Source organism: Bos indicus x Bos taurus, chromosome 27, assembly GCF_003369695.1.
Source record: "Bos indicus x Bos taurus breed Angus x Brahman F1 hybrid chromosome 27, Bos_hybrid_MaternalHap_v2.0, whole genome shotgun sequence".
NCBI lineage: Eukaryota > Metazoa > Chordata > Mammalia > Artiodactyla > Bovidae > Bos > Bos indicus x Bos taurus.
Genome location: NC_040102.1, coordinates 14,135,375 through 14,159,574, shown reverse-complemented (window position 1 = coordinate 14,159,574; position 24,200 = coordinate 14,135,375). Strand labels below are relative to the sequence as shown.

At 45.1% G+C, this 24,200-nt stretch overlaps 3 protein-coding genes across 6 annotated transcripts in view; 2 read left to right on the top strand and 1 right to left on the bottom strand.

Moving 5' to 3' along the window:
- Window positions 1-13,477: 13,477 nt before the first annotated feature.
- Window positions 13,478-14,177, top strand: LOC113885006 (putative claudin-24). The gene has a single exon (XM_027530111.1). It carries the CDS (start codon window positions 13,515-13,517, stop codon window positions 14,175-14,177), a length of 663 nt encoding a protein of 220 aa, XP_027385912.1. The 5' UTR covers window positions 13,478-13,514.
- Window positions 14,178-15,575: 1,398 nt separating this feature from the next.
- LOC113884801 (claudin-22-like) lies at window positions 15,576-19,951 on the top strand. Its single transcript, XM_027529749.1, has 2 exons — window positions 15,576-16,200; window positions 19,618-19,951. The coding sequence occupies exons 1-2, from the start codon at window positions 15,722-15,724 to the stop codon at window positions 19,949-19,951; spliced, it is 813 nt and encodes a 270-aa protein (XP_027385550.1). The 5' UTR covers window positions 15,576-15,721.
- WWC2 (WW and C2 domain containing 2) overlaps window positions 17,448-24,200 on the bottom strand; it is a 152,908-nt gene continuing 146,155 nt past the window's right edge. For all 4 annotated transcript variants that reach the window (XM_027530192.1, XM_027530190.1, XM_027530191.1 and 1 more), the window contains 2 exons: window positions 22,513-22,640; window positions 17,448-20,245 (listed from right to left, as the gene is read on the bottom strand). In XM_027530192.1, the coding sequence (XP_027385993.1) occupies window positions 20,179-20,245; window positions 22,513-22,640 (195 nt within the window). In that variant the 3' untranslated portion in view covers window positions 17,448-20,178. The remainder of the gene's footprint in view (window positions 20,246-22,512; window positions 22,641-24,200) is intronic.

Below are 24,200 nucleotides of genomic sequence, written 5' to 3'. Positions count from 1 at the left end.
ACAAATAGTTTATGAAAGAGAGGTCAAGACAAAAACTGTCACGGGGACACAGGATTTCCTTTGCAAGGGGATTTATGAGTGAGACTGCCTTCAGACCCCCTGAGACCCCCCCAGGGAAACCCGAAGGAAACAAGTTGTCGAGCGAACAGAGGGGCTTGTGTTTGGGGAGCTGGGTGCCTGGCAGCAGCAGGTGCGCTGGGATGGGGAGGGCCAATGTGCCCGCCCCTCCACGGACTGTCTCCCCGCCTCTGCCCCTGGACTGGGCAGCGCATGCCTGGCTCTGGGTTGGGATGATGTATCCAGCCCTGCAGCCCGGCTCTGAAGGCTCTGGGGCACAGCTGGCTGCTCAGATGGGCCATCTGGTCCGGATTTTTAAAATCACTTCGAAGGCCAGTGACTCCCAGCACAGGTCTCTCCGCTGGGATCGCTGAGTGCCGGGTGCCTTTATTCAGCCACCTGCTTGGCATCACTGTGTGGATAACTAATAGGATCTCAAATATGAAATGACCCCAAAGGGCTGTTGAGGCTTCTACCCCCTGCCATCTCCTCTGGTCTGTCTCATTTCAGGACATGTTGTCAACAGCCACCCAGAGGCTCAAGTCTCGACCCTGGGTGTCCCTGTTGACTCCTCTGTGCCTTCTCCCCCAACCCTGGTCCAGTCATCAGTAGGTCCTGCCGGCGTCCGCTCCAGGGGACCCACCGGAACCCCTCCATCCCCGCTAGTCCTCCCCAGGCTGAGCCGAGTCACCTCTGCCCCTGACGCTGCCTTGTCTGCTCCTCCTGACCACTGGTCTGCACTTGGTCCCACCTCCTCCCGCCTCATCTTGCTCACAGGTCTCCTGACACTCTACACTTTTTTTCTGGCTCCTCAGTTGCACCAGGTGAGTATCCCCTTGGCTCCTTCAGCCTGGAATGGTCCCCCCGGGTCTCGGCTCGGTTGACTTTCTATTGGTTAGTTCTCGGCTCATGCTTCACGTTCTCAGAGAGACCGAACCACCCATCATGCATCTCAGAGCTTCCCCATCAGTTGGCTTCTCCTTTCACTCCTGCACCGTCTGTCCCCCTCACTGATGGGCGAGGACCGCGTGTCTCTTCATCACCCTTCCTGACCCCAGGAACTGGTGCTTGGCCTCACGTCTAGTAGCTGCTCTGGAGCCGAATGACTGTGACCCCAGCCTGTCTGCTCAATGTCACCCCTTGTTGCCCCACTGTCCATCTCATCCTCCCGCTGGCCAGAATCTGGGAAGAGGGGCTACTACGACCCCAGACTGGCTGCCCATGGCCTTGACTTTGCCCCATCCCCTCCACCTGGAGTCACACCTCCCTCCTGGCTTCTTCCCTCCCCTAGCTCCTAGCACTCTCCCCTGTGTGGCAGGTGCGAGGTTATTGTTCCATGGAATTTGGTCTCTCTCCTGCAGAAATGGCAAATAAATACCCGGGTGGCCGGGGCACCATCAGGGGTTGTGGATTCCTTCCAGAGCCCGGCAGTGTGGGAGAGTTTCAGAAAGAACCCCGCAGACCCAGCCTGGAGGCCAGGCCTTCGTCTTGACGCTGGTCCTAGTCAGGTGGCTGGTTTCTTTAGGCCTCAGCGTCCCATGGAATGAAGCCACGTGTGTGTCTGAGATGTGGGCTGACCCCGACTCCAGGCCTCTCCTGACACTCACCTCCCCAAGAGGGAGGCGCCAAGGCTGCCGCTGATGGGCAACGTATTTCCCATCTGTTAACTGGAAATTAACTTAGCCCCGAGGGTGGCGAGCCTAGATTAATATTTAGAAAGGATTTAGAAAGAAAAGGACCCAGTTAATCCTGAGATAGAGGGCTTTTCATTTCTATTTGTGAAGTGGGTGGGGACAGAGTCCCTGGCTAGGACAGTCACCACTTCACTTTCCTGCCTGAAAAGGTCCTTTGCTGATGCAGCTTCTAGCTTTGCAGCCACGAAGCCGGCCCCAGCTTCTGTGGCTTCAGCCCCTCTGCTCTCAGATGTACTCAGCGCCCGACTCTTGTCCAAGGAGGAGACACCGGCCAAGTGGATGCTGACGGTGAGCGGGTAAAACTTCCAGACAGGATGAAGAGGTGGTGGTGACAACAGCCAAAGATGACTTTTTACATCATAAAATGATTAAGACCTGGACTGCTGCTGCTGCTAAGTCGCTTCCGTTGTGTCCGACTCTGTGTGACCCATAGACGGCAGCCCACTAGGCTCCCCTGTCCCTGGGATTCTCCAGGCAAGAATACTGGAGTGGGTTGCCATTTCTTCTCCAATGCATGAAAGTGAAAAGTGAAAGTGAAGTCGCTCAGTCAGGCCCGACTCTTAGCAACCCCATGGACTGCAGCCTATCAGGCTCCTCTGTCCATGGGATTTTCCAGGCAAGAGTACTGGAGTGGGGTGCCATTGCCTTCTCCGAAGACCTGGACTATTTGAGTTGAATTTGAGCTTGAATCTTCCTCTATGCAGGGCAAGCTAGTTGGCTTATTTAAGCCTCAAATTCCTTATCTATTAAATGGAGGTAATGATAGCATCTAATCACATGGTTCTTGTGAGGATAAGCAAGATAATACAGATAAAGCTCTTCTCCTAATGCCTGACAGGCAGTAAGTGCTTGGTAAACACTGGCTATTAATATTATATTTAAGTATGAATATTAAACTTTATAAAGTATGTGTGCTCATTGCGCTCAATCGCTCAGTAGTGTTCGACTCTTTCCCGCCCCACGGACTGTAGCCTGCCAGGCTCCTCTGTTCCTGGGACTTTTCAGGCAAGAATACTCAAGTGTGTTGCCATTTCCTTCTCCAGGGGATCTTCTCGACCCAAGGATCGAGGCTGCATCTCCTGCGTTGGCAGGCAGGTTCTTTACCTACTGAGTCATCGGGAAAGCCCTATAATATTTATAAAATTTTATAAAGTATATAGTATATTAGTATAATATATATAGTGTACAGTATAATATTATACTTTAATATTAAAGTGTCCCTCAATCCCATCAGTCACTGGATGACAGGATGTCCTCTTCATTCTCCAGAACCCAGATCTCACATTATCTTTTACACATTTGTCCTTTTAAGGCTTGGTATAAAATGTCAGCTGGGGCCTCAGAGGATGGAAACATCACATGATTTAGCTTTCAGAAACATTCCACTCCCACACACCAGTGATGAAAAGGGCTTTCAACCCTGGGGCTGGAAATACACCCCTTCCTCCAGGGTTCCCCTACTTCCTCTCTTAAATGACACCTCCTGAAACAGCCCAAGGACACCTGCAGTCGCTCACACACTCACACACACCAGTGCTTATGCGTGAGCAATGCATCCTGGTGTGGACGTCCGGACACACCCTCTTTGCACTGGGGCTTGGAGGGCAGCCCCCAGGAAAGGGTCCAGGTACTCCTTCCCGAGCGGCTCTCTGGAAGCTGTCCTGCACTGGTCCCCTCCCACCACCTGCTCTGTTTGTTCATCCCCAGAAAGTTCTGAGCAAAACGTCAGGCAGAGGGAGTAACTTTCAGGGGTAGTTGACCACTACCCCGCCTGTGCCCCCAAGATCTTCTAACACAGGAAGCCACTGGCTATGAGTGTAAAGACTGGGGCGTAAAGTTGCAGAGCAGTATTAGTTTGTACTTGATAGATGTTTCCTTACAGTTTTGTAATGTCCCCCAACTTGGGTTTTTCTTTTTTTTTTTTTTTTGCCACTTGGTTTTTGTTTTTCTATCCTTTTTGGTTGCTCTACATGTGGAATCTTAGTTCTCTTACCAGGGACTGAACCTGAGCGCCCTACGGTGGAAGGCAAAGTCTTAACCACTAGACCACCAGGGAAGTCCCTAGGTTTTTTGTTTTAACTCCAATGGGCAAGGATGGGGTCTTTTCCTCTTTTCTCCTTACCAAAACTTTTCGATGAAAGTTTCAAGAGCCACTCAATATACTGCCTGGCAATTATATAAACTGATAAGTGCTCTGAATTTTTAAACATTCATGTTAAAATGAACAAGCTTCCATTTCTAGCATCCGTTGAAAACTTTGGTCCAGCCTTCCTTCCTTTTCCCCAAACCTAGCCTAGGCCCATCTTGACACCTTTCAAGAATAGAACAGTCTTGTAGGTGAACTCCTGATGCTTTGACAGCATTACCATCTCACTATAGGCGGTTGACTGAGTTCACAGCCTTGAGCCTGTTTGTCCTGCTCAGGTACCAGCACGTTGCACTGTTGAGAGGACAGGTGACTGGCCTTGAGATCAGCGTCTGCAGGGCTGCTGTTGTACACCAACACTCACTGTCAGTTCCCAAGTGGTGCAGCGGTCAAGAATCCTCCTGCTAAGGCAGGAGATGCAGATTCGATACCTGGGTCAGGAAGATCCCCTGCAAGAGGAAATGGCAACCCACTCCAGTATTCTTGCCTGGAGAATCCCACGGAGAGAGGAGCCTGGAGGGCTACAGTCCATGGGGTCACAGAGAGTCGGACACGACTGAGTGAAGACACGCACATGAGCACAGGGAGAAGCCAGCTCATGCGTTTCTGAGACACGTGCTTGTTGAGCAGCTGGTGGATACAAGGCACTGCGCTCTGGGGGCTGGGAAGGCTACAGGCTGTTTTGTCCCACTTCGTGAGTTCACAGTGTTGATTGCAAGGATTACTATTTAGCAAACTAGGAATATTAAGAAAAAAAAAAACAAGCCATAGGTTTCCTTAAAAAAAAAAAAAAAAGGAACAAAACCAAAAAGCCTTTATTTGAGGACTTCCCTAGTAGACCAGTGGTTAGGACTTCACCTTCCACTGCAGGGCATGTGGATTTGATCCCTGATCAGAGAGCTAAGATCCCACAGGCCTTGGGGCCAAAAAAAACCCCACAGCATAAAAAAACCAAAAAACAATATTTTAACAAATTTAATAAAGACTTTAAAAAGGATCCACATCAAAAAGAAAAAAAATCTTAAAGAAAAATAAAACAGGGAACCCTGTTCAATGTTATGTGGCAGCCTGGATGGGAGGGGATTTGGGGGGTGTGGGATATGGATACATGTACTCGTGTGGCTGAGTCCCTTTGCTGTCCACCTGAAACTATCACAATATTGTTAATTGGCTATGCTCCAATTCAAAATAAATAGTTAAAACAAAAAACAAACTTGTGTTTGGCAGGAGGCACCCCTTTGCCTGGAGAACTTGTCCATAGAAAAGACGAGCCTGCCCCGAGCAGAGGTGGGGACATTTGGTTGCTCTGAGTACTTGCCCCCAGGGCCCTCCTCTCTCAAAGCAGTGCCGACTCTACTGTATTCATATTCAGTGGGTGTGTGTCCTAGAAGATCCCAAACCCAGCCAACCATTTCATCTTGTCCTCCACACGCTGAGCAACCTGCTAGTAATATTTGTTTCCTGGCTGAATTTCACTCCTACCTCCCCTTCTGGGAGCATCACCGTCAGAGCTGCTAATCCGTGAACAGAGAGGTGGAGACAGGAGCCCCCAGGTCAGGGGAGGGGAGGCTTCATGCTTCCGGTCTCACGGCTGCTGCCCTGGGGTTTCCTTGGTCTCTTGGCCTGGAACAAGCACATCCCGCTTTTTTAAAATTGCTTTGAATGATGGTATTTACTCATTTGTTGACAGCTTTTCCCACTTGAACGTGAGCCCACCCTCTCAACAACCACCCCCCCACCACGCCCCTGGACCCTGCCATCCCAGGTAGGGGTGGGGCCTGCATCCCTACAGGTCTTGGCAGTGTCTTCAGCACTTACTGCCTGGTCAGTAGGAAGTGCTCAAAAAAAATTTTTTTTTTTTTGCATGTTGCAAGAACAAAAGAGTTGGAGGTTATTTCCCACCACTGAGAAATTTCCTCCCCATAGCCCTGACAGGTGAGAATCACCTTTTTAACACCTTGGAGATGCAGAGCAGGCTGTTCCATTCCATTTTTAAAGTGTCAATGCAATATTAAGAACCATCTCTAGGAGGTGAGTGGTAAAGAATCTGCCTTCATTGGGTTCAATCTAAGGGTGGGGAGGATCCCCTGGAGAAGGAAATGGCAACCCACTGCAGTATTCTTTCCTGGAAAATCCCATGGACAGAGGAGCCTGGTGGGCTGCAGTCTATGGGGTCACATAGTCAGATACCACTGAGCACTCATGCATGCACGCATGCTCTGTAACTGTTAGTGATACTCTGGAGAGCTTGATCAACTTGACCTCCCCCTAGAAGGAAACTCTAAGTTGCCAGTATCTTATTCCCTGGGATGAGCTTCCCCTGGCAGGTCGTTAGCCCTTTCTGGATCCTTGTGTCTTTGTGCAAGCTGAAACAACTTATTTCAGTATACTGAGGACAGCAATCAATCCTAGGGGATCCTGAATGTTTGTAAAAGTTGAGAAAGAATTCATCCTGTTTAATTAATGTCTGATGATGGAAAATGTTGACCAAGGAATGTCTTCTAACCTGACTCCTGTGCTTACTTAGGTGCTTTGGGATCCAGGTGCTGTCTTTCTGATCACTGAGCAACATTATGAAGGAACTCCCTGCATCGTGGACTAGAAATCTGATGATGAGTGGTGGTCTGGTTCATGGATGAGAATCTTCAGGGTAGCAGTGGCTCCACTTTAGGAGCCTGCAGGTCCCTCCTGTTCTGGGCATGCCCATCTGGTCCTGCCCCTCTGGCTGTGGGTACAGGAGCCCAGGGGCCCTGCCAGGATGACCAGCTCTGGGAACATTGGGTGTCCTGGGCCCCTGAGGCCCCACATTGAGGATACTGTTCTGTAGAAGCACGAGCTCAGGTGTGGCTTCAGTCAAAAACACAGACAAGGCCTGTGATCACGGCTGCTGCTGCTTTCCCCCTCTTTATGGTGCACAGTGTGTGTTGACCAGTAGAGTTCATACACCGTGGACTCGGCCAGGAAGAGGGGAGCAGAGCTGGCTTTGTGGAGCAGCTGCCTGAAACCTCTGGAAACTGGCTGGAAACATGATGAAAACCTCTGGAAACTGGCTAAGGAGCTGTGAGATCAAGCCCTGAGCCTTTGGAGTGAGAGCATTGACTCCAAGACCCTAGACTACCAGAGAACTAACCCTAGGGAGTATCACATAGTGAGAACTCACACAGAGGAAACCACTTGAATATAAGACCTGGCATCACCCAACCACCAGTAACACCCTGTGCAGGACACTCATCTAAACAAAAAACAAAACTACAAACCCAATCATCGGCAGACAGGATTATCACCTCACTCAGCCTTGCCCAGCAGAGGAAAAACAAACAAACAAACAAAATTCAGCACAAATCTTACTCTATAATGAAGCTTACACAAACCACTGGACCAACCTTAGGAGGGCAGAAACCAAAAGGAAGAAAGAATTCAACCTTAAATCCTGGAAAAGGAGAACTTAAACACAATAAGTAAAAAAAATAAATAATGAAAAGGCAGAGAAATACTACACAAATAAAGGAACAAACTAGAAACATTGAAGTCCGAATAAATGAAGAAGAAATAGGTAAACTAAAAAAAGAATTCAGAATAATGATAGTAAAGATGATCAAAAACCTTGAAAACAGAATGGAGAAAATGCAAGAATCAATTAACAAATACATAGGAGAATTGAATAAACATACAGAGACAAACAACATAATTACTGAAATTAAAAATACTCTAGAAGGAATCAATAGCAGAATAACTGAAGCAGAACAAATCAGTGAGCTGGAAGATAAAATGGTGGAAATAACATCTGAAGAGCAGAATAAAGTAAAAAGAATGAAAAGAATGTAGGATTGTCTCAGAGACATCTGGGACAATATGAAATGTACCAACATTTGAATTATAGGAGTCCCAGAAGAAGAAGAGAAAAAGAAAAGGTATGAGAAAATTTTTGAAGAGATTATAGTTGAAAATTTCCCCAACACGGAAAAGGAAATAATCAATCAAATTCAAGAGGCACAAAGAGTCCCATACAGGATAAATTAAAGGATAAACATGCTGAGACACATACTAATCAAACTAACAAAGACTAAACACAAAGAAAGTATATTAAAAGCAGCATGGGAAAAGTAACATACAAGGGGAACCCCATACATTTAAGAGCTGATATTTCAGTAGAAACTCTGCAGGCTAGAAGGGAATGGCAGGATATATTTAAAGTACCAAAAGGGAAATATCTATAACCAAGATTACTGTACTTGGCAAGGATCTCACTCAAAATTGATGGAAAAATAAAAAGTTTTTCAGACAAGTAAAAGTTAAGAGAATTCAGTACCACCAAACTAGCTTTACAACAAATGTTAAAGGGACTTGTATAATCAAGAAATACAAGAGAAGAAAAAGATCTACAAAATCAACCCCAATTAAGAAAATGGCAATAGGAACATATATATCAATAATTACTTTAAATGTAAATGGATTAATTGCTCCAACCAAAAGACACAGACTGGCTGAATGGATACAAAAATAAGACCCATATATATGATGTCTACAAGAAACTTGCTTTATGCCTAAAGACACATATAGATTGAAAGTGAGAGGATAGGAAAACATATTCCGTACAAATGGGAAGCAAAAGAAAGCTGAGTATCAATTCTCATATCAGACAAAATGCTGCTAAGTCACTTCAGTCGTGTCCGACTCTGTGTGACCCCATAGACGGCAGCCCACCAGGCTCCCCCGTCCCTGGGATTCTCCAGGCAAGAACACTGGAGTGGGTTGCCATTTCCTTCTCCAATCAGACAAAACAGACCTTAAAATAAAGAAGATTATAAGAGATAAGGAAGGATACTACATAATGATCAAGGGATCAATCCAAGAGGAAGACATAACAATTGTAAATATCTAGGTACCCAACATAGGAGCACCTCAATACATAAGACAAACATGAACAGACATCAAAGGAGAAGTTGGTAGTAACACAATAATAGTAGGAGACTTTAACACCCCATTCACACCAATGGACAGATCATCAAAACAGAAAATTAATAAGGAAACACAAGTCTTAAATGATACATTAGATGAGATGGATCTCATTGATATCTTCAGGACATTCCATCCAAATACAGAAGAATACACCTTCTTTTCAAGTGTGCATGGAACTTTCTCTAGGATAGATCACATCTTAGGTCACAAATCAAACCTCAGTAAATTTAAGAAAATTGAAATCATATCAAGCATCTTCTCTGACCACAACTCTATGGGACTAGATATCAATTACAAGAAAAAAACTGTAAAAAACACAAACACATGGATATTAAACAATACATTTCTAAATAATGAACAGGTTACTGAAGAAATCAAAAGGGAAATAAAAAATTTTCTAGGAACAAATGATAATGAAAATACGACAACTCAAAACCTATTGGATGCAGCAAAAGCAGTTTTAAGAGGGAAGTTTATAGCAATACAATCCTCCCTCAAGAAAAAAGAAAAACTTTGAATAGACAACCTAACTTTACATCTAAAACAACTGGAAAAAGAAGAACACCCCCCACCCCAAATTAGTAGAAGAAAAGAAATCATAAAGATCAGAGCAGAAATAAATGAAAAAGAAATGAAAGAAACAGTAGTAAAGATTAATAAAACTAAAAGCTGGTTCTTTGAGAAGATAAACAAAATTGACAAACCTTCAGCCAGACTAATCAAGAAAAAGGAAGAATCAAATCAACAAAATTAAAAATAAAAAAGGAGAGGTTATAACAGACATTGCAGAAATACAAAGGACTTTAAGAGACCATTATGAACAACTATATAGCAATAAAATGGATAACCTGGAAGAAATGGACAGATTCTTAGAAAAGTTCAATCTTCTAAGACTGAACCAGGAAGAAATGGAAATTATAAACAACCCAATTACAAGCACTGAAATTGAAGCTGTGATCAAAAATCTCCCAAAAAACAAAGGCCCAGGACCAGATGGCTTCACAGGAGAATTCTGTCAAACATTTAGAGAAGAGCGAATGCCTATCCTTTTAAAACTCTTTCAAAAAATTTCAGAGGAAGGAACACTTCCAAATTCATTCTACGAAGCCACCACCACCCTGATACCAAAACCAGACAAAGACAACACACAAGAAAGAAAACTATAGGCCAGTATCACTGATGAACATAGATGCAAAAATCCTCAACAAAATTTTAGCAAACAGAATTCAACAGCACATTAAAAAGCTCATACACTGAGATCAAGTTGGGTTTATTCCAGGGATGCAAGGATTCCTCAATACATGCAAATCAATGTGATGCACCATATTAACAAATTGAAAGATAAAAACCATGTGATAATCTAAATAGATGCAGAAAAAGCCTTTGACAAAACTCAGTACTCATTTATGATTAAAACTCTTCAAAAAATGGGCATAGAAGGAACCTACCTCAACATAGTAAAGGCCATATATGATAAGCCTAGAGCAAACATAATTCTCAATGGTGAAAGACTAAAAGCATTCCCCCTAAGATCAGGAACAAGACAAGGGTGTTCACTTTCACCACTGTTATTCAACATAGTTCTGGAAGTCCTAGCTACAGCAATCAGAGAAGAAAAGGAGATAAAAGGAATCCAGTTCAGAGAAGAAGTAAAGTTCTCACTGTTTGCAGATGACTTGATACTGTACATAGAAAACCCTAAATATAGTATCAGAAAATTACTAGAGCTAATCAGTGAATTTAGCAAAGTTGCAGGATACAAAATCAATACACAGAAATCATTTACATTTCTATATATTAACAATGAAAAATCAGGAAGAGAAATTCAGGAATCAATCCTATTCACTGTTGCAACAAAAAGAATTAAATATCTAGGAATAAACTTACCTAAGGAGACAAAAAGAACTGTACACAGAAAATTATAAGACACTAATGAAAGAAATCAAAGAGGACACAAACAGATGGGGAGACATTCCATGTTCCTGGGTAGGAAGAATCAATATTGTGAAAATGACTAAACTACCAAATGCAATCTACAGATTCAATGCAATCCCTAACAAATTACCAATGGCATTTTTCACAGAACAAGAACGAAAAATTTCACAATTCATATGGAAACACAAAAGACCCCAAATAGTCAAAACAGTCTTGAGAAAGAAGAATGGGGCTGGAGGAATCAATCTTTCTGACTTCAGATTATACTACAAAGCTACAGCCATCAAGACAGTGTGGTACTGGCACAAAAACAGAAATACAGACCAATGGAACGAGATAGAAAGCCCAGAAATAAACCCATGCACCTATGGGTACCTTACTTTTGACAGAGGAGGTAAGAATATAAAATGGGGCAAAGACAGCCTCTTCAGTAAATGGTGCTGGGGAAACTGGAGAGCTACATGTAAAAGAATGAAATTAGAATACTTCCTAACACTACACACAAAGATAAACTCAAAATGGACTAAATATAAGACCCAAATATAAGACCAGAAACTATAAAACTCTTAGAGGAAAACATAGGCAGAACACTCAATGACATAAATCAAAGCTAGATCCTCTATAACCCACTTCCTAGAGTAACAGGAATAAAAAGCGTGACCTGATTAAACTTAATAGCTTTTGCACAGCAAAGGAAACTATAAGCAAGGTGAAAATACAACCCTCAGAATGGGAGAAAATAATAGCAAATGAAAAAACAGACAAAGGATTAATTTCCAAAATATACAAGCAGCTCATGCAACCCAATACCAGAAAAACAAACAACCCAATCAAAAAGTGGGAAAAAGACCTAAACAGACATTTCTCAAAAGAAGACATGCAGATGGCTAACAAACACATGAAAAGATGCTCAACATCACTCATTATTAGAGAAATGCAAATCAAAACTACAATGAGATATCACCTCACACCAGTCAGAATGGCCATCATTATAAAGTGTACAAACAATAAATGCTGGAGTGAGTGTGGAGAAAAGAGAACGCTCTTGCACTCTTGGTGGGAATGTACACTGATACAGCCACTATGGAAGACTGTATGGAAATTCTTTAAAAAACTAGGAATAAAGCCACCATATGACCCAGTAATCCCACTCCTAGGCATATACCCTGAGGAAACGCAAACTTAAAAAGATACATGTATCCCATTGTTCATTGCAGCACTGTTTACAATAGCTAGAACATGGAAGCAACCTAGATGTCCACTGACAGATGAATGGATAAAGAAGCTGTGGTACATATACACAATGGAATATTACTGAGCCATAACATATTTGAGTCAGTTCTAATGAAGTGGATGAACCTAGAACCTATTATACAGAGTGAAGTGAGTCAGAAAGAGAAAGATAAATACTGTATTTTAACACATATATACGTAATCTAGAAAAATGGTACTGAAGAATATATTTACAGGGCAGCAATGGAGAAACAGACATGGAGAATAGACTTATGGACATGGGGAGAGGGGAGGAGAGGGTGAGATGTATGGAAAGAGTAACATGGAAACTTATATTACCATATGTAACATAGATAGCCAACAGGAATTTGCTGTATGGATCAGGAAACTCAAACAGGAGCTCTGTATCAACCTAGAGCGGTGGGACGCGGGGGGAGATGGGAGGGAGGTTCAAGAGGGAGGGGATATATGTGTACCTATGGCTGATTAATGTTGAGGTTCGACAGAAAACAATGAAATTCTGTAAAGCAATTATCCTTCAGTTAATAAATTAAAACGTAGTGAGAAAACATACACACACACATACACACATACACACACACACGATGATGCCTCACAGCTCAGCCCCAGGGAGGCTGTTTTGTCTTGGAATTGGTAGGAGTTTCCTTGCCTGGTGCTGCTGTGTGGCTTAAATGATAGTGAAGACAGCTTGATTCTGGACAAAAAAACACCTGTTGGATACTAAGAAATCAGGTTCTATCTCAGGTCCTTAACAAGGATGGAGAAAATCTCAGAATGAAATCCAGAGATGCTCCCTTCCTCAGCTGGTACCTCTGGGCATGGCCTTGGTGCCTTTCATTTTAATTAATCCAGTGAACCCGCCTCCACCTTTCAAAGGAATCTGAGGGAAACGTTCTCTGCCAAGTCCCAACCGAGTCCCTGTGACACTCAAGAACGTGGGCCAGGCTCTCGTGTAGGTTAAGGAAGCCTGAGAAGAGTGCAGATTATAGACAAACAGTCTACCTTTCTTTACAAGGTCTTGTTTTGCATCTCTGAAATCTCAGATTCAGCTATTACAATGAGGTCCTGTTGTAGAAAGAGCTGGCCTTTTATCACCACTTAAAATCTAATTAATCCATATTGAAGCACAAAGATTTCTGTTGTATTTTAGGGTGAGGGGTCATAGAGCCCTCTTTGTTCATCCTTAGACTTATAATCATCAAGCATAGGGGATATAATTTTACCAAGCAAATTGGAAGGTAACAGATCAAATCCTTATCGGAAAGCGTAACTCATAGTTTTAACAGAGCCCTTCGTCCTTTACATGAAACACTATATTCGAGAAGAACAAAAACACATTTCAGAGTGCGCAAAGAGTTAACGACCAAAGCTTATATTCCCTGAGCAGCATTGAACCAGATTGTCACACTACTGCCCACCACGAGACGGCAGCTCCTATAGGGGTGGCAAGGGTCCTAAGGTCTGTTGCAATGGCTTTAGTTTTGAGAGTAGCAATGCAATTCGTTGGGATTTTGCTCTCATTGCTGGGATGGGTTTTATCCATTATTACGACTTACTTGCCACATTGGAAAAACCTCAACCTGGACTTAAATGACATGGAAAACTGGACCATGGGGCTCTGGCAAGCCTGTGTCATCCAGGAGGAAGTAGGGATGCAGTGCAAGGACTTTGAGTCTTTCCTGGGTTTGCCTACTGAGCTCAGGGTCTCCAGGGTTTTAATGTTCCTCTCGAATGGGCTGGGGCTCCTGGGCCTGCTGGTGTCGGGCTTTGGCCTGGACTGCTTGAGGATTGGAGAGACACAGCGGGACGTCAAGAAGCGGCTGTTGATCCTGGGAGGAATTCTGTTCTGGACAGCGGGCGTCACAGCCCTCGTTCCCGTCTCTTGGGTGGCCCACGTGACAGTGCAGGAGTTCTGGGACGAGCGCATCCCCGAGATTGTGCCCAGGTGGGAGTTTGGAGAGGCCCTCTTTATCGGCTGGTTTGCTGGATTTTCTCTCCTGCTGGGAGGGTGTCTGCTGAACTGGGCTGCCTGCGGGACCCAGGCTCCCCTGGCTTCCGGCCGCTATGCAGTGGCAGAAATGCAAACTCAGTGTGCATACCTGGAAAATGGAACTGCCCACCCTTCAGTATAAGGCACTGAGGAAAAGAGAGAGGTATATCTTCCTTCATCAACTGGGATGGCGCACCTGCAGGAAAAAGGGGTCTTCGTTATGTAACTAACTCTGTGCTGCTCACATTTTCTCATCAGACAATGACTTTCCTATCCTAGATAGCTCGTCCTCCCCAAACCTGGGGAAATAAGAAAGAGGCCAATCTTATATCTAAAAGAAAATTGTTGTGGTAAGCATTACATAGGTATGAACAAAAGAAATTTCATTGATCTGGTTATTTCAATCGAAATGTAGTGGTGATTGTCCAAGAGAGTCAGCTTTAAGCTTAATGTGTTAATTTGGTATTAGAAATTGTTTTTGGTTTTGTTGGTAGCTGGAACTGATAACCTGTTTCCTCAAGGGGAAAAAAAAAAAAAGAACAACTAACAATTTGAAATCCTTTAAGCATTCTGTACTAGCAAAACCACATGCTAAGCCTCTCCAAAGTACCATTTCCACAACAATGACTTGGTCTTTCTTGAACAGAGGTGGTTTGTGTTTAGGAAATTACTAGGAACCCTGCTATGCAGGACTTTATGAGGCTGAAGGTTTTCAGGACATTGTGATACTCTTGAAATTTAAAATACCAGCCAATCTCTTCTCTTGTCTCTTCCCTCAAAAGCTTCAGACTTTAAAAAGACAATTTCAAAAATATTTTGCTTGCTCTTCAGCTCATCGGCTGTAATAAAAACATTCCTTTGTTCGATGAAAAGTTATAAGCATGGGGATGAACCGAAACGGACATGGATTCTAACCTACACAGTACTACTGCTGAACCTTTCTGCTGCATAATTATTCAGGAAAAGAAACAAACAAAAAATAGCAAGTGTTTATGCCCACATGAGTGTAGCTGTCAGAAGGCACTGGGGGTTAAACAGACCTGAAACTTAGTTCAGAATGGTTTGATATGTTATGGGGTATATGTAGCCTAAGAGATTAAAAAACAAAAGTCTGATTTAAAGCCTACAGAAGAAATTTCTGTGTTTGATTTGGTTAAGAAATACTAGTGTTGAACCTATTTTTAAAGCTGATAACACCACAGCAGGCGTACTGAAATATGAGACCTCTGAAAAGAAGAAAGTCTGACAGGTGCAATTAGATAAAAAGCAGCAGGCGTTGAACCAAACTGTCAATTAAACATTTTGCCTGGAGACTTCTTAACTCTTTGATTTATCAGAAAGTTTGGGAACAGCATGAGAACCATTTATACATTCACAATGAGAGGATTATTACCAGTACATGTTATTTTGGGGACAAACTGCATACTACGAAATGCAGTCCATAGGACGTGAACTTGATCTTGGCCACACCTTGGCATGACTGGTTTGCAGAATTATTTCCCTATCCTTTTTCTGAAGTCTATTCAACACAGAATCGAACAATAGCAACTCTGGCAAGAATCCTCCTATATACACAATGAAAAAATCGTTTTGAGCTCTGCAAGTGATAATATTAATACAAGTGTCACACTTCTTTTCACAGCCACTGAAAGACAGGGGTGAGCCTGGCTAAGGTCGCAGGATTTTATGATGGCCTTAGTGTTTAGAGCAGTGGCACAATTAGGTGGAATTTCATTATCCTTGCTGGGATGGGTTTTATCCTGTCTGACAAACTACCTGCCGCAATGGAAGAATTTCAACCTGGATTTAAATGAAATGGAAAACTGGACCATGGGGCTCTGGCAAGCCTGTGTTGTCCAGGAGGAAGTAGGGATGCAGTGCAAGGACTTTGAGTCTTTCCTGGGTTTGCCTGCTGAGCTCAGGATCTCCAGGGTTTTAATGTTCGTCTCGAATGGGCTGGGGTTCCTGGGCCTGCTGGTGTCGGGCTTTGGCCTGGACTGCTTGAGGATTGGAGAGACACAGCGGGACGTCAAGAAGCGGCTGTTGATCCTGGGAGGAATTCTGTTCTGGACAGCGGGCGTCACAGCCCTCGTTCCCGTCTCTTGGGTGGCCCACGTGACAGTGCAGGAGTTCTGGGACGAGAGCATCCCCGAGATTGTGCCCAGGTGGGAGTTTGGAGAGGCCCTCTTTATCGGCTGGTTTGCTGGATTTTCTCTCCTGCTGGGAGGGTGTCTGCTGAACTGGGCTGCCTGCGGGACCCAGGCTCCCCTGGCTTCCGGCCGCTATGCAGTGGCAGAAACGCAGCCTCACCATCTACATCTGGAGATGAGAACCACTCATCTGAAACTCTAAGCCAGAAGGGGTCCGCGGTGTCTCCTCCTCGGATGATTTGGTAGGATTTCCTGGTTACACGGTCACCCATTCATTATACTTTCCATTTTCTAAAATGCATTTTCCTCTGTTGTTTCTGAAACTGTCATTTCTTTCTAAGGTGGTAAACTATTTTCTTCTACTCTGAGACCAAAACCATTCAAGACTTAATAGTCATCATACTCATTACTGGGGATAGGTTTTCTCTATTTTAAAATAGATTCAGTGACTGCACAGAACTGGTCAATAAAACATTATATTAGCACCTACACATCTTTTGAAGGTGTTATTCATAGAGATAAAATCACTTGGCAGATGAAAATGTTACTGATAATCATTGACTTCTTTTAAGTGTTTAAAATCATGTTATTCTGAAACTAATAAAAGTCTGGTTTCCCTGGTGGCTCAGTGGTAAAGGATCGCATGGGTTTGATCCTTGAGTTGGGAAGATCCCCTGGAGGCGGAAAGGGCAACCCAGTCCCAGTGTCTTGCCTGGGAAATCTCACAGACGGAGGAGCCCGGCAGGCTACAGTCAATGGGATGGCAGAGTCAGATGCAACTTAGCAACTAAACAACAAAAGTCTGGCTGTTTGAGTATACTAAAAGGGTCGCTGGTTGTCTGAAAGAACGAGAGATGCCTAAGGGGCACACACCATCTCCTTTTTAATTGCAGAGCTCAGTGCCTCTTTGGAGACCCGTCTGAAGCAGAGGGCAGTCTGAGGTTTTAAAGATTCATGTAAACATCTACCCACACAGATGTGCTTCTGCTTCTGTGCCCTGTGTTCTGGGGTAGACGGAGCAGCCACAGGGGCGCTGTGGGCCAGGACTGGGGGGTGTGGGCAGAGCACCGCCCCCTCCCCAGGCCCCTTTTAAAAGAATCAGTGATATACATGGTCCAGCCAATAGCTATTCACAACAAGCTGTGGGCTTGAGGAATTCTTCGTGAAAGATTTTATATTTGTTTGTTACACAGTTTGAGTAAACTTTGTGTTTGTGCCAGTCAGGAAAATTAAGTGAACAATAAAGACACTGAAATAAAGTATTAGGCAATATGTATCTTTGTTTAAAAAAAAAAAAACACTGAATTTTTTTTCCCACCCACGAACACATGAAAAGTGCAGAAACCAGAGTTAATCTATGTGATGTATTTGCATACTTTTACAAACAAGACAAATTAAAACAGAAACATATTCAGAATTTAACCTGATTAAATATTTAGTTTCAGTCCTGAGCTTTTGATATTTAATACAATATAAAGTAATACCAAAAAAAGACTTTAAATTTATTTGATTTGCATGCTACAGAGATTCAGCTAAACTTTGTTCATTTGGCTAGCAATATTCTTTTTTGTACCTGTAACACTTAGATTCTGATATACAAAATTGTAATAACATACTGATAATTCAAACTTGAGAACTAAATATTACATTCTTTTTACCCTGTGAAGAATAAATTCTACCTTTAAAAAATAGTATTTATAATATTAAAATTCATGTTGTCCAGATGGTTTTGTGATCAAGTTATTAAAAGGTTTTGTCGCTGTGAATCATTTGGGTTAGTACAAATACGACAGGATTGTTAAAAGCTGCCTATAAATACATAACACTATTGCTGCTTTTTAAAGTGTGAAAAAGGATTATATTAAAATAAGTTTGTCTTTCATGTTAGAAATGAGCAAATGCTGTAAAATAAAACCAAAGCATCTTGCATACAACTGCTAACTACCAGCCTGAGACAGATTTTATTCTTTTATGCTTGTCTGAAACTCTTGTGTAGTACAAAAAGTTAACAGCTAATCTGATGGAATTTATAAAGCTGTAGATATTCCAATATAGCCTCTTCTATGTCAAACATTTAAGATGGCCAGAACCGAACTATATATTAAACAGAACATAAATAAGACCGTAAATAAATAAATGAAGAAAATAAAATCGTACGGTACAACCACACATAATCCTATAAACATTTTCATGGTCAAACTGAGAAGCTGAAGACAGCTGACCTTCATTTAACTCTACATTAAATAAACTTTTGTTTCACATTTGACCTTGACAAGGAGGATCGGTGCTCTTTTTCCAGTTCTCCTCGGTCACCTAACAGGATGAACTGGGCCGCCTGCAAGGACTGTGCTCAGTCAATTCACGAGGCTGGTTTTTGTTCAAAGTACTGTCATGTCCAGTTATCACTTCAGAGATTTTTGTACATAAACGGTGGGGACACTTAGGAAAAGTCATTACAGTTCTAGGCTCAGAAACGGCTTGATTTGAATTCTGATTCTGAAAAAATGAACTTTCCAAAACATGTGTAATTGCTTTCAAATATAAATTTTTACCAACAAGGATTCTAGCTTAGGAATAGAACTCATGTTTCTTTTTTTATGGGACCCATTCCTTTAAGATAATTTTTTCATCTCTTAAAAAAAAAAATTGATTTCACTTGCTACCTCAGGCGGCTCACCAAACACTGCCTCTTCCAGTATTACAGCCCGGGTAGCAACTATGGCTTAACTTGCACAAAAACTATTTATTTTAAAAGCCTTATATGCAGGCAGGACTACACTGGGGATTTGTTTAAGAAGTGCTTGAGTTGGGTAAGCTAAAATTTTCCACCGGAGGGAACTTTAGTTGGTTCCCATTTTGTTCGTCTGGAATATACTTTTTTTTTTTAACAAGTGACTCAGCCTTTACTTCAATTTAATAATCTCCCCAGGCACTCTCTTGTGACTCTTTGCGTCCTAACTGCTTACCACAAGTTACATCCCTAAAAATGATGGCTGCAAAGAAACTTCTAGTAAATGTTCGAAGAAATCTGTTTACTGAAGTAGTTGGCAACCCCGATTCAGTCGACTCCCCTTCCCCTGCTCCTAGTTGCGCTGCATACGGCTGACGCGTCTCCCCTCGCACTGCCGGCACCGCCGTTCCTCTGAGCCCCGGGCCCCCACCTGCCTCTACCGGGTACCACCCGCACGCCCCACACCCAACCCGCCTGGTGCACGCCTGACACTCGGGTGTGACACTTAAACTCACACCGACTGAGAGGCAGCGGCTGCTCACTGATGTGCTGATTCTGCTGTGTTGGAGGCGAACGGGCCTTCCTCCCCTTGCATCCCCCTGCCTTTAAAGTCACACGTCACGAGATGTGAAGTGTCGCCAGAAGGGCTCCTTTGCATCCTTACCCTCTTATACTCAGCGTTTTGTTTTTATTTTCTTTAGACACATAGAAAAGGACAAAAAGGAAGCTGTTCTCAGGACATGGTGTTCCGACAGAGGTGATGGAGATGAATGCGCCCCCTGTCCCACGTGGACCTGGGACCCTGCACTGAGGCTCCTGCTCCCGTGGAAGCAGCCGCCCCCGGGCACCCAGGGTCCCCTGCCACCAAGCCTCACGGGGGCTCACAGGAGGACAGAGGAAACGCGAAACCGCCTTCTGCTAAACCAAGTTATTTCTCAACAGTCGGTCCAATGGGATACACGTGGGGTCCTGCCTCTATTCCATTTCTACAAAATAAAGCCCACTGGCAATACTGCACATTTGGGTACCGGGTGATCCCGTTTTGGTTATCTGATTTTTTTTCTCTTTTTTTACACAAATAAGAATTATATTCAAGGTACTTTACAAATTAACATGTTTGAAAATCTGATGTGAAATAAAAGCTCTTTAAGAGTTGACGGTTATATTATTACAAAACAAAATCCCGAACAAGACGCATGTTCAGTCTTTTGCCCTCCCTAAGAAATGAAGAGGCAGGAAACACGAGCTTGTCGGCGATGTGGTCACACGTCATCAGCAGACAGGGACGGGATGGTTATCTTCGCTCTGGTGAAGTAGGCAATCTTCTCCCTGGAACCAGGGGTGAGAAACACACCAGCTTAAACAGGATGCTGAAAATGCTCTGGGCCCGACAGAATCAGTCCCAAGGACGCCAGTGTCTCCACAGGCCTGGATGCGAGTTTTTGTCCTTAGCTAGAACTCCATTTAAAATCAAGATTGCCTTCCCCTTTGTCCAAAGGACCTGAGGGACAGCAGCAACTCTGTGGACAGAGGCAGTAAGGTCCCTTCCAGCGTTTCCAACCTCAGTTTTTAAATCATCAGAGGGGCGGGGTGTCAGTAATCTAGGCCTGCGTGTTTCTAGACCAGGTGGCAGAGAATTCCAGAGGCCAGAATCCTTACAGAAAAGTAGATGCTCCTGGGAAAATTCTTCAAACTCAATACTATGCTAAGGTTGGGGGCAACTTAATAAGTGATGGGTACTGGGACGAGATGGGAGAAGAGATGGAGCCTGACCATCGTAAAGGCAGATCCGCCTGAATCCCGACTTGGGCAGGGGTGAGTATGGTGCAAACAACCTCAGAGGCACAAAGTGACTAGCAAGGGGGTGGGATGGTCTTCAGAGGTCAGCAGAGTGTTAAAGAAATAAGGTTTCAGGGTTGCACCGCCACCCAAGGCAGGAGCAGTATATCTATCCTCTGTTACAAAGTCTTCACGTGGAACAGTCTGCTGAGGGGGTCCCCACGCGGGGCACGCTGGCCGCCGTAAGGAGGGATACAGATTAGACGGTTGAGGACGAGGGTGAAGATGCAAGGACTGAGGAGAGAAGCTCCAAGTCTAAGGAGAGAGAGAGAGAAGGAAGGAAGCATGAAAACCCCTGGGAAACTGGAAGGAGAGCTATTTTTGTGGTGCAGAGTCCTGTCCATTTGTTCAATTCCATGAGATAAAATGAAGAATTGAAGAGGCAGGTGAAAGTGGTCATGATGTCACTGAAGACAGACCTCAATACTGGGACCTCTGCTTTGACACTCTCTGAAAACAAATGTCTTTGGCTTACATGGTGCTTTTTAAACACTCAAATTAGTTGTCAGGGTCGTCACTTGAGATAGGTCACATCAAATTCCTGATTTCTACCTTTGATTCCAGGTGAGACAGCAGCTCAGGCAGTGTCCCCGGGGCCATGGAGGGACTTGGTGCCTGGAGGCCTCCAGGGCAGATGCCTTATCCCAGCCCACCTCCCTCGTCTGCGTCACCTGCCTGGTGATGTGCGTGCGTCTGGATGCTAAGGGAGTTGGGAGTGTTTACAACTTATTTGGAGTTTAGTAACTGCTGGGGTTGGATGACTTCCCCACTGGATTGTGTTTCTTACTCTCAAAGTGACCACAGCACCAAAGGCATGAGAAGGTTCTGCTCGCCACCCTGCAGTTCCACAACACCCCCCGCCACCCCAAGCAGCATCCTCTGCAAGTTTCGAGAGTGATTCTGGAGCTGAATGGAGACAGGAAAACGCGGACTCTTCAGGCCAGTATACTAAGAAGAGTCTGAGCCCACAATGCCCCCGTCCCCTCTCGTCCCCCTGGACTCACTCAGGCGACCCTGACCTCCCACTTCACCCTCTGGCACCAAACCCTATCCCTTCCCGTCCAGCCCCTCCACGTCACCCTGCCTCTGCCATCAAACACGCTCCTTAGGTCTCTCCCCTTCCACCAGGAGCTTCCTACAGTCTCCTCTACACCACACACACATGCACCCCCCCCACACACATGCACACACACCGCCCCCCCCTACAACCAATAAAGCCACACCTCTTCTGTGTCCCCCTCCCCACTCCACTGAAAGTGTCCTTGGATGGTCACATGGCCCTCTGTTCAGGGAATGTCAATCCTCTTCTTGCTGTTGTGTTTGACAACATCCTTCCCCCTGCCCCCAGACCAGGACCATGCCCACCCTCTCAACCTCTCTGGCAGGTCCTTCTGACACCCCAACCATCTCCTCTTCTGGTCACCTTCTCACCCTTCCTGGGATGCCAGACCCACATCTGGTTGGGGAACCACTATATGTAGGATGCAGGCTGGCATTTTTATCTCCCACCTGATCCTTAATCCTGGCTCCAGATTTTTATCTCTGCTTGTTTACAGGCCGTGGTTCCCTGAGCTGCCCTACTGGAATTGTTAAGCTGGTACGTCCAAGAGCGGAGGTCACTTCACCCAGCTCCCGCCTGCCACCCGCTCCAGCCCTCCGTTTCCTCCCTCCATTCCCCCCCACCGCTGCTCCATCCACTCCCCCGACCGCCCCTTCCAGGGTCCGGACCCTGCGAGGTGTGGGCCCCTAGCGCTCACCGGAACGACTGCACCTGCCGGGGCACCTTGTGGCTCTGCTCGCGGAGCCGGCACACGTCCTTGGACACCTGCCGCATCAGCTTCTCTGCGTTCAGGTCCTGCTTCTGCTCCTCTTCGGACTGCTCGGCCTGGCGGGGAAACGGAAGCACAGGGCCCCCGGGACGTTACTCGGAGGCTCCCGAGGGTGCGCTCTCAGGCCTGGAAGCTGCCGGGGCTCCCGTCAGGAGCGGGGCCGGGCAGCGCAGGCCGCGGGCACTTTTCTCCACGTCCGGGGTGAGGGGAGGGGAAGACGCGCGAGCCCACCTCGTGCTGACCACGGGGAGCAGCCACTGGGTCGGGGCAAGGGGGAGCTTTAACCCATTAAAAAAAAAATCTTTTGATACAGGCAATATGGGATCATTTTGTTACCTCTAGAACTCCTAGTAACCCTCCCTCTCAAAAAAAAAAAATTAAAAGTTAAAAACTACTTATAGCACCATGTTCAAGAAGTATATACTGTTAACATTTTGGTGAATACACTTTCAGTCTCTTACTCACCTTTTCTTTCTGTCTCACGCCTTTTAAAAGTTGTTTATGGATATAAAACTGATGTACTATGCCAGAAAAGTGCACAGGGGCGTGCGGCTCAGAGAGTTTTACAAAGTGATGCCCTTCTCACCCACCAGACTGCAGACACCCCGGGGGAGGGCAGGGGAAGCCCCAACCCCTAAGTTTCCACAGAGCCTCCAGCTGCCAAGAGGATGAGCTGTGCTGTGGCCCTCGCAGGGAGGCAAGTGTGTATTGGGAGGGGTCACTGGAGCCGGGGGGCTGGGGACACAAGCTCACTTGGGCACCCATGGCCTCCCAAGTGGGTGCTCCAGCAGCGGGATTTAAGTGTGGCCCTGCCTCCTGGAGACCACTGGTCATGGTGGGGGCAGCGAGGGTAGTAAAGGAAATGGGTGATGAAATTAAGAGTCTTACAAGAGAGATCAGCTCAGGCCAGAGCTAGGCAGTTGGCACTAGGAGATAGGCAGGAAAACGGCTTTGTTGATGGCGCTGCCTGCAGCGAGCTGATGGGTCCTCCTGTCAATGGGACCCTTCTGGGCTCCTGTTATTAATGCAGGCAGCTCTACACTTTAGAGTCAAAGAATGAGGTCTTCAGGACAAGGTCTCTGGTTTACAGCCAAACTGATACAAACAGCAATCGTAGGACTAGGAGTTTGTTCTTTGGAAATGCTACTGAAATGAGAAAGATGCCCCAAACTGTACAGGAGTGTTAACGTCCACAGGGTCCCGTGATTGAAATCTGGGAAGCCAGTGTTATGCCCCGGGTTTCAGGAGAGGGTAGGCTTCTCTCATAGCTCAGCTGGTGAAGAATCCGCCTGCAATACAGGAGACCCCGGTTCGACTGCTGGATTGGGAAGATCCCCTGGAGAAGGGAAAGGTTACCCACTCTAGTGTTCTGGCCTGGAGAATTCCCTGGATTGGATAGTCCATGGGGTCGCAAAGAGTCGGACACTGAGCGACTTTCACTTTCACTTTTCACTTTCAGGAGAGTGTGATTAACCTTCAGTGTACTGGGTAGGAGCCTGCCCCACAGGGAGGTCCAGTGATTTAGTCCCAGTCACGTTAAGGAGCTGGGCAGAGCGGGAACATGATCCTCGATGATTTACAGTTCTGGCTCCTCGCTCTGCCTCCTATGGGGCTTG

What these genes read in the sequence shown, in the direction of transcription:
- LOC113885006 (XM_027530111.1), top strand. Translation starts at nt 13,515, where the DNA reads ATGGCTTTAGTTTTGAGAGTAGCAATGCAATTCGTTGGGATTTTGCTC.
- LOC113884801 (XM_027529749.1), top strand. Translation starts at nt 15,722, where the DNA reads ATGATGGCCTTAGTGTTTAGAGCAGTGGCACAATTAGGTGGAATTTCA. An exon ending in ATCCCCGAGATTGTGCCCAG is followed by an intron (nt 16,201 to 19,617) that starts GTGGGAGTTTGG and finishes TATTTTCTTTAG; the next exon opens with ACACATAGAAAAGGACAAAA.